This window comes from Penaeus chinensis, chromosome 2 (assembly GCF_019202785.1).
Source record: "Penaeus chinensis breed Huanghai No. 1 chromosome 2, ASM1920278v2, whole genome shotgun sequence".
Lineage (NCBI taxonomy): Eukaryota > Metazoa > Arthropoda > Malacostraca > Decapoda > Penaeidae > Penaeus > Penaeus chinensis.
The window spans coordinates 15,240,027-15,250,026 of NC_061820.1; the positions used below are offsets into that span (position 1 = coordinate 15,240,027).

At 34.9% G+C, this 10,000-nt stretch overlaps 1 protein-coding gene across 2 annotated transcripts in view; it reads right to left on the reverse strand.

Moving 5' to 3' along the window:
* LOC125035970 overlaps positions 1 to 10,000 on the reverse strand; it is an 18,137-nt gene that overhangs the window by 7,636 nt on the left and 501 nt on the right. Inside the window, exons 1-5 of one of the 2 annotated variants that reach the window (XM_047628294.1) lie at positions 9,819 to 10,000; positions 7,833 to 7,980; positions 6,208 to 6,288; positions 4,756 to 4,906; positions 1,256 to 1,455 (exon numbers count right to left, since the gene is read on the reverse strand). The exon at positions 9,819 to 10,000 is cut by the window's right edge and continues 501 nt beyond it. In XM_047628294.1, coding sequence (XP_047484250.1) covers positions 1,256 to 1,455; positions 4,756 to 4,906; positions 6,208 to 6,288; positions 7,833 to 7,980; positions 9,819 to 10,000 — 762 coding nt within the window. The remainder of the gene's footprint in view (positions 1 to 1,255; positions 1,456 to 4,755; positions 4,907 to 6,207; positions 6,289 to 7,832; positions 7,981 to 9,818) is intronic. The other variant, XM_047628303.1, reaches the window with a different exon arrangement.

A 10,000-nucleotide genomic window follows, 5' to 3' on the forward strand; every position in this document is an offset into this window, starting at 1 on the left:
CGTACACAACATGCCAGTCGGCACTGGGCTAACTGACTTCTTGGTGATATAGGGTATGTGGACCCAACTGTATTTCAGCTTTTGTTATATGTCTAAAACTATTGTTTTAAAATTTTAACAGTTTACACTATGAATTAGCGGGAAAAATTTCTGTGCTATGAATATCGATGGTGTTATTTTTATTATAAACATTATAATTACTATATTATAAAAATTAGTAACAGCAAAATAAGGTAGTGTAAAATATTTTGAACCCTATGCAAATTTCTCATCTATCCTCAAATTTGATTTGACAAATTTGTGACTTTAAAGTTCCCACAAATACATCCTGCTATTGACAATAATTATACAATCATTCACTAATTTGCAAATAACTGAAAAAGAGATTATCCCTTTCTTTCTACCTGTTAAATGTGGATGGCATGATTCCATTTTATTTACATATAAACTGTAGCTTGAAATAATTAGGTGCTAAAGATGAGTTACACCAAGAGTTGGGCACAAATGGGATACTACCCACACCCCACAAACCTGATCACAAGCTTCAATACTGCCCACTAGCCAAGTTATAATACTACAGTCTAAGCAAGAATGAAATGGTATAAAGCAAAAGTTGCTATGCAAAAGAAATTGAGGTGGGGGGAGAAACATATGGAGCTCATAAACCTTCAAATGTAATATCTCAGTTCACCAACTTTTCACTGTGGCAACTACTCTTTGAAGCAGCAGTCAACCAATACTGGTGAGACAGGTCTAATTTTATTTGTGAATATTTTTTAGCCTTTTCATAGTAGTGTAAAGGAGTTTGAAAAATTAGTTTTCTTATACTAACAAAAATGTTATTTGCATTTTTAATAATAATAATAATAATAATAATAATAATAATAATAACAACAATAATAATAATAATAATAATAATAATAATAATAATAATAATGATAATAATAATAATAAAAAATACGAAAAAACTGAGTAAAGTGCATAACTCCTCATTTACAAAAAAAAAAAAAAAAATAAGTAAATAAATTTAAGTCCTAATCTTTCATTAGTATCTGAACTACCCTTTAACCCCACCCGGACAGGTTACATGTACCACCAGCATTATAACAAACAGCTTGGTCTATAGGGTACTTCATTGATTCAATAAAAATATCTGAAGATGACCAGGCTTACATTAGCAAGCAGATAACAATCGATTAGATTTCACTCATTCACTGAATAATGCAAAAATAAAAGCGAAAATATTTTCACTCACTTGTCAAAACCAAAGGTGAAGTCCTCTAGCATAGTGTCTTCTTTACTTATGGTTGCTGCAGGTTCTTCAACCTCCATTGATTTTGACTTTTTAGGAGATATATTCAGCCTTTCAGAAACTGGCCTCTTTGGTGATTGTTTTTGTTCTCGTCTGGGTGAAGTTTTTTCCAAAACAGACTCTGCACTGTTAATAGTGATGTCCTGTGGATATAAAACATGTTAAAATTATGATGCACAGTAATGTAACTCAAAACAAACCCTAGAAAAAATAACATTTCTCATCAACATTGCAGTGAGAAAACTAATCTTCAGATCCTCTAATGGGATTTTCTATCTGCATGTACGGTCACAAACTAAAGTTTCTGAACCCCACCCTCTCCTCCCCCTCCTGCACAAATGGTTACATGAGGTAGGACAGGAAGTGGGAAGGAAGGGTCTGTGAGGGAGGACATAGAGGTGAAAGTCTCACCCACTTGCTCAACATTAATTTGAATTTGCCATCATATTATTACACTGTGTATACAACTTTAGATTGACAAGTAATGCTCTAAGGGATAACTAGAAATTATTAAACCAGAGATCAATATCACACTGAAGTGTATAATTATAACAAAGACCAGTTGAGAAGCATGGGAGACAATTCAGTGCTGCCCAAACATTTGCACAGATCAAATTCGTGCCTTCAAGCCTGTTGAATGTCATCAAGGTTCTGTGAGGTTCACCTAAAGTGTTGTGGATGTATAGAGTTAAAGAAACCGATAGAAAACTTGGGTGTGACAAAAATTATTCTAACATACGATCTTTCACTCCAATTAGCTTATTTTGAGCAGTACTCACAACAGACTTATAGTTGAGGATATTGCGAGAGAAAACCGCATATTCATCCCAATGAATAAACCACATTATCATGAGTACTAGACTATAACTTCCTCGAAGTTACTCAACTGGACATAGCTATTATCATATGATTCAATGTGAAATTGATCCTAGATATACCTATAAAGGTAGAAGAGGGCATAAACAACATTTTGAGTCAAGACGCTTGCTGTCATGGTAGTTACATTGTTTTCTAAACCAACAGATTGGTACAGGGAAATACTTAACTATATGATACTAACTATGAAAACTGAATATACAGGCTACATCAAAACTTTCAAACTTGGAAATATTGTCAGGTTTGCAATTGGGTACCAATTCATCAGCCTTTCACTGAAGATTATGAGCTGTTTTTATACTGTCTTGACCAGGGTTGTACCCAGAAAAAATTCTGGGGGAGGGAAAATGCAAATGATAAGCAATGGCAAGAAAGAAGATCTTATTCATGTCACTATCACTAACTTCTGAGTATTTACATAAACCAAACCTCTTGTATGACTAACTATATGACAAAATATAATTATACAGTAGTTCATATCTTTAAGAAAAGGAAATTATTCCAGGCTACCTGAAAGGTTGGTAGTTTGGGATGGCTGAATATGCAAATGGGAGAGCTGATCAACAGCTTGTTTCAAGACTACGAGTCTAAAATGTATAACAGCTGGTTTGTTACAGAATGAATTCATGTTATCACCTTAATATCACTTATCAGTTAAGTAATAAAGTCCTATACACAAAGTGACAATGAGTTAGCAAAGTCGTACAATAAGGCGCACTAAGAGCCAATGGGGAGATCTCACATCAATAGTCTTCCTCACAGAGCCAGCCAACTCGCCTAGCTCATGTAGCCCGTTGTGCAGAAAGGTGGGAGGGGTAGGTGAGTGGGGGTTCAGAAACTATAGATCATGATAGTACTTTTTTTTACTTTTCAATGACAGTATTGGCAAAGAAAAGAAATATTTGTACCTCTAGGATAAAATTATACAGCCTAATATTTTATGATACAAAATTAAGCACTTTAGATAAATACTTCATATTTGGGTATCAAATGGATTCAACTTTTTATAAACATGGCAGTTGGAGAATATACCAGAAAAAATTCTGACAAATTAACAAAGTGCATGAATTTTCTTATTAACAATGGTATGCATAAATCTATACCAAGGTTAGTTTGCACTAATGATCTTCACTTATTTGATCAAAATCCAAATCTTATCACTTGACAAAGCAACTGATAAAATTAGGTTAATTTGCTATACTTTTAAAAATGAAGTTAGAGTTGGTGTTGCAACTATTGCTTACTTACATTTTCAATTCAGTAAGAAAAGAATTGTATAATAAGTCTCAATATACACACAAAAAAAATTGTGTATAAATAGCTCCACAATGTAATACATAGATACAGAGAAAAAAATACTAAACTTGTATTTAATATTCATTTTTAAGGACTATTTAAACCAAAATTTAAAGCATTTTTACACTGTCCAAAGATGTATGACTATATATGTTCATGGCTTCAATAGCAGTAATCTGAACACAAAGAAGGCTTGATGTATATTGCACCATGTGGAAAGGACACCTAAGAAGAAGAAGAAGAAGAAGAAGAAGAAGAAGAAGAAGAAGAAGAAGAAGAAGAAGAAGAAGAAGAAGAAGAAGAAGAAGAAGAAGAAGAAGAAGAAGAAGAAGAAGAAGAAGAAGAAGAAGAAGAAGAAGAAGAAGAAGAAGAAGAAGAAGAAGAAGAAGAAGAAGAAGAAGAAGAAGAAGAAGAAGAAGAAGAAGAAGAAGAAGAAGAAGAAGAAGAAGAAGAAGAAGAAGAAGAAGAAGAAGAAGAAGAAGAAGAAGAAGAAGAAGAAGAAGAAGCTAATATCAGAGTGGATTATCATCTGGTACTATTTGAGCCACCTTCAGGAGCAGAATCAACAAAAGACAATGAAAATTGTCTGAGACAGCAAAATCTTCTTAGATTCTGTTGAGACCGTCCTTAAATATTCTCAAACAACTAATATTTGTTTCCACTTGTCTCAAAGGTAAGACGAATGGAAAGAATTTTAGGTCACTTGAAACTGGTCTGAGACAGCTCCCCCATCAGGGATTATATACACAGGGTAAAATATGTATCAGTGAATCACATGCACAAATCATTATGACACAACAAAACAAAGGAGAGTGAAAAGTAATGGCCCTGCTGTCAAATGTAATGCATAGATCACCAACCAGCAGGATATTACAAACAGTAGTAAAGGCCTTTTTTATAGCATCTTCAAACCCCTAACACATGCTATCCCTCTACATGTACATTACTGGAATCTGTTGAAACAACTTCTCTTTCTGTATGTCCCCACCTTGATACAAAGTGATACACTCCAGTCAGCCAATCCGAGTACATTACTTTTCAATACATACTGCAGAAAAGAGCTAACAGCATTGCAAAGAGGAAGCAAGGAGCCTTGATATCACACATGACTATACATAAGGGCTGGGCTTACAAACCAACACCCAGGAGATTCAGCAATCAACTAAATATATTCCTGAATTTTGGTCCATGTGCAAATTACAAGGCACCTAGATCCAATTCAAAGAAGAAGAAAGAAAAAAGGATCAGATAATTATTATAAGAATACTCACTGGGTGATATTGGATTTCTGGTGTTTTATTAATATCTGGTTTAATCTTAAAAGATATTTCTGTGTCCTCTTCATCAGTGCTTGCTTCACTGGCCTCCTGAATGCGAGCTGCAATGCTCCGCCTCCCTCGTTTCCCTCCTTTTGTAGTTGTGCTGTAAAGTATTTATCATTATTAGTTTCTATCGTCACCTATCAAAAAGTAAAACTAATTTCAAAGTTTACCAATCATAACTGTAATATCTAAGAAATAACCTCAGTAACATATATAAACCCTAATATTTTTAAGTGAATAATATGCATATAACAGAATTATAACAATTATAATCCACTCAAACCAAGTGATGCCCTATTAGGTCATGGCAAAATTTTCACTAATGCTGGGCATTACTCTTCTAACACTAAGCTCAAAGAAGGTAATTTATATTGACAAAGTAAACTTGTAATACATCCCATTCAGTTCTTAACCCCTTGGTGATGGGTGAAGAAAACTAAAACTAAAACTAAAACTAAAACTAAAACTAAAACTAAAACTAAAAAGTAAATATTTGTAAATAGTTTATTGATAACAGTACTCAGAAATCTTTAAAAACTCAATTTGTGATTGTGTTTTTTTTCTGTATTTATCTAACTTTACATACAAACTTACATGACCTCGTCAATACCTTAATATTTTGTAATCATATGTACTCCAATTCCTAGAAATAGCTTGCATGTGAGCTTTCCAATCACTATTCAGCAAATGTCATCTCTAACTTTGATAACCATATTGGTCATTTTAAACAGAAAATACCCATGTCATCTACAATATATGCATACTAAATATTTGTACCAACATATAATTAACCCCTTGGTGACGGGTGAAGAAAACTAAAAAAAAACCAAAAAAACTCTGCACTCTGGCGATCAATGGCAACATGCCGACTTTGAGCGCAGGAGTTCAGTACATCAAGCCGAATCACCGCCTAGTAGCGCCACACACCACAGATCGAGCTGTTAATTTTGACGCCTATTGCATGACCCATTGGGAAGAGGTTAAGCAGGTATTATGAATATTGTATACAAATATCCCAATGTTCATCTGTAAAACATAAAAAGTTTCCCTGAAAAATCATATGAAATTATCTTTAAAAATGGTGGTAAAAATTTTCAAAACTTGAGAACTCAAAATATAGTGAGCGTACAGCCGCTCACTACATTTCGATCGGTTTGTTATGACGTCTAGAGACGTGACCCGTCGTGAAAGGGTTAAGCCGTTAATATGTATACAATAAATTAAAAAACTGTAAAGCACACAGCAAAACATAACAACCCCACGACACTCAGTGAAAGCTATATTTGATAATCATTTCATAAAGCTTAAAAGCCACAGTTCTATTATGTTAGTTCTGTAAATTTATTTTTACACAATTAGAAGCATCAGCAAATAATATCACATATCTAATCCAAGATTTACATTACTATTGGTTGATGATGATAAATCAGGCCTCCCTCACCAAGGAGAGTTCGAGCACTCATGCAGCCAACAGCATCAGCCCTAATAAGATAAATCTTCAGTGAGGAGTCAACAACAAAATATCCATAGTGAAAAATAATATTTGTAACTCAATTCTTTTACTACACTGAATCTCAATTTGACAGTAAACATCGACAATAAAGTTTGGGCTAGTAGGTCTTCGGCAGTGTTTTTTTTAGCTGGGTTAAAGTATTCAGTGTTTGGAGATTGAATTATATATAATAGAGTCACTTCAATTATGCTTCATATGATGCAACAAATGATTACTGGCATTAAATCAAATTTTACTTTGATGATCTCATTGGTAAATGTTTACAAGACACCCAGAGTGTTTTTCAAAATGCATTTTTTTCTTATATATGGCCTCTGTTTTACCACTTGAAACTTGGCAAGTAATTGTTCAGAACAGGACAGCATGGAACAGCATGATCACTGTCTTGTGTTTCAAAGATCAATATAACTCCCCAACATACATTCAGCAAGACTGAGCTAGCACTGCTTCCATATCTGGGGATAAGGGAAGTTGACAAAGGAGGTTAACAAGTTCTATCTTGCCAAAATATACAGGTTTAACTGTGCCATAGATTGAAGTGTAGAGACCACAGCATTACTGGACTCAACAATACAAGCAGAGATCTGTCTTTGAAAAACAATTGTGGCCTTCCACTTGTGTCTAATAGGTGTTTAAGGTACTTTTTATAGTCATTCCTCAGTTTTTCTGTAGCTTCACACAGTCCCATTCAAAAAGTCAGCAAAAGTTAATAACTTTTACCATGAACATTCTGGCTAGACAGCTTGTAGGTATCCCTGGCAATCTATCACCAAATGAAAAAATACTCAAAGGCCTTTGTTCCCAGAATAAACAAGTGAGACATTTCTCAGCTTTTGCAGGAAGGATCAGGCCATGGCAATCACTTAAAATGACTCACCAAAAAAAGTTAAAGAAATACACATACATACATCAATAATTATAAATGTCCACATACACACAAACAGAAACTTATGAACCCACCCACCCACCCATGCCCAGGTCTAAATATCAGCCATATTCATAGACATGAAAATTTCACTGCAAGCTGTTGGTAACAAACTTGCTCAAAAGTAGATAGTAAAAAATGTACATCTCAATATACAGATAGATAAATAGACAGATGCTTAGATATGCATGTATAAATATGTATATATCAAATCAGCATACATATAGGTGTATTCAAATTCTTAGGCTTACATATACATGCATAGTGACAAACATTTATGAACAAAATAAATGTTCTTCAAGAATACATATTGGGATGATGGTTACTGTTAATTATTGGCCTATGTTAATTACTCTAATTTCTCCAATCTGTAATAAGATATCAGCAAGAACTATGGGGGGAAACTTTAGGGTACTACAGCCTCCTGAAACATTTCCTGAATAATTTATGTTAAAAGACATTGGGGAAAGGTACTATGGAGTTTTATGGATACCAAATTATTATTGATGAATCCGAAAGTTGAGTACAAAGCGACCATGAACATGACTGTGTATGCTAATTACATTTGCTGTACTATTTCTCATTCACCTGCTGCTCCTTATGGTCGTGGTGGTGACTTGCTTCTTGGTCTCCTTTACGACTACTGGCTGAACTGGCTCGGCAACTGGCAACGGCTCTGGCTCTTTTATGTTGTTGATGAATGATGACAACGGTGTCCTTGGGACATCGTCTGAAACTGTATATATTTATGTTAAAATACATTAATCTCCATAGCTTAAAGATGAATACTAAAAAAATTCTTTCTAACAAAACATTGGCAAATGCGTACAATGCATTTGTGTCTGTTATGCCGAACCCATTCATCCATTACAAGCTTTCACAACTTCTTTGTTAGATAAAAGGCAAACAGAACTCCCCTACTTGTAATAAAGATAGAGCACCTCCTTTTTCATCAATAAAGAAACCAGTAAAAGCTCTCTCAGGACAAAATTTACATGATGACGGTCTAATTCAGTATCAAATGGATTTAGTTAGAACATAGCTAATTTAATGAAAAATAAGGTAATTTTTCACACCTTTGCATAACTGATTGTGACAATTTTGGTATTGATGGATTCCTCTCATCTTCTAGTACACATATATGAAGGAATTATGCTGTGGAACCTCCCCCCCCTCCCCAAATCCCAACATTCTTGCCCTGTTAGCAAGATAGGCAAGATATGATAGGAACCAGAGAAATTATGGGGTAAAATATTAATAATATACACCGAATCTAATCTACTAATGCAGGTGCTGCCACACTCCTAACCCCCACAATGGAAAACAAAGAATCCTCCATGTATTAACAATGGGAGATAGCACTGGACAGACCAGGAATATAGTGACTGATTTAGTGTATATTATTCATATTTTACCCCATAATTTCCCTGGTACCTTTCATGTCCTCCCCAGCTACCTGGGACAAGATTATTGCACATGGGGGGGGGAGGGGGTATAATTTCAATATATTTGGATAGTAGACAGTAAGATGAATCCCTCAATACCAAATCGCCGCAATCGGTTATGCAAAGGTATTCTGAAAAATTACCAAAAAGCTCAGTTTGAAAGCTGCTGTGGGCATCTTGTACACATTTACCAAAGCATCCTCTTATTCAATAATGGTACCTATCTATTGACAAAATCTTACAAGTTCATTCAGTACATGAAAAGTTTATTAAATTGGTGGACATATTACCATCTCCTGCCACTGGGAAGGCTTTCTTGTATATTGTAATTAGGGTAGGGTATTTATTACAGAGAGCGACACACCCTCCAGTGACAAAGTCCCTAAACCAGGGTATCATGCGAACCCAAAAATCCAAACCTAACCTTTCCTACTTTTATTCCCTAAAACGAGGGAACCCCCCTTTATTTGCACTTTATGCCAACTTACATAAAAGGCGACATTAACCTCTTCTAGTTGGGCACGCCTATTGCCATAATGAAAAATCAATTCATCAAGAAGTTCCTCTTTACACAGCAGACTCCCAGGCCAAAAGGCTAGACAGTAACACCCAGAGATTTCTGGTACCTTCACTGTAGGATTAAGAATTGGCTGTGTGAGGGTGTTGTGGACTTTATCTCTGAGAAGTGACATGCAGAGGATGAACCATATTCATGTTGACAAATATAGAAAAGGTAGGAATGAGAATGAATATCTTCACAATACAAGAGACGTAACTGACTGGTTTCAATTATATCTTCATCAGAAATACCAGTCAAATATGTTTCTTGTATTGTGAAGATATTCATTCTCATTCATACCTTTTGTACCTGCAGAGGATATTGTCATCATTTAACAGTGAAAATGAGGTCTCTGCAGCTGTACCTGTATTGCTTATTACTCAATTTCTTATGCTCTATAAGATGACAGTGTTCATTTCTCTCTATCTCAGTGCATCACTCGGTACCACTAATTGGAGTAGGTTTTTAATGCTAACAACAATGTATTCTTTTTTTCTTTTCTTTTTTTAGATAAAATCATTGTGAAAGGATATGAATCAACACAAAAGAGAATTGAGAATGCCTGCCTACCTTTCCTGGGATCTTCCTCATACTGCCAAGCCATCACAATGTAGCATCCGTCCATCATGAGGTCCTCCATTGTCTCCCACAGATTCATGGCATTCAACACAAACTGCTCATTAGCTTTAGCAAACATGAAATAAGCTTCGATTCCGTGAACAAGGAAATTGACAAACTGGGCAAACGTATAC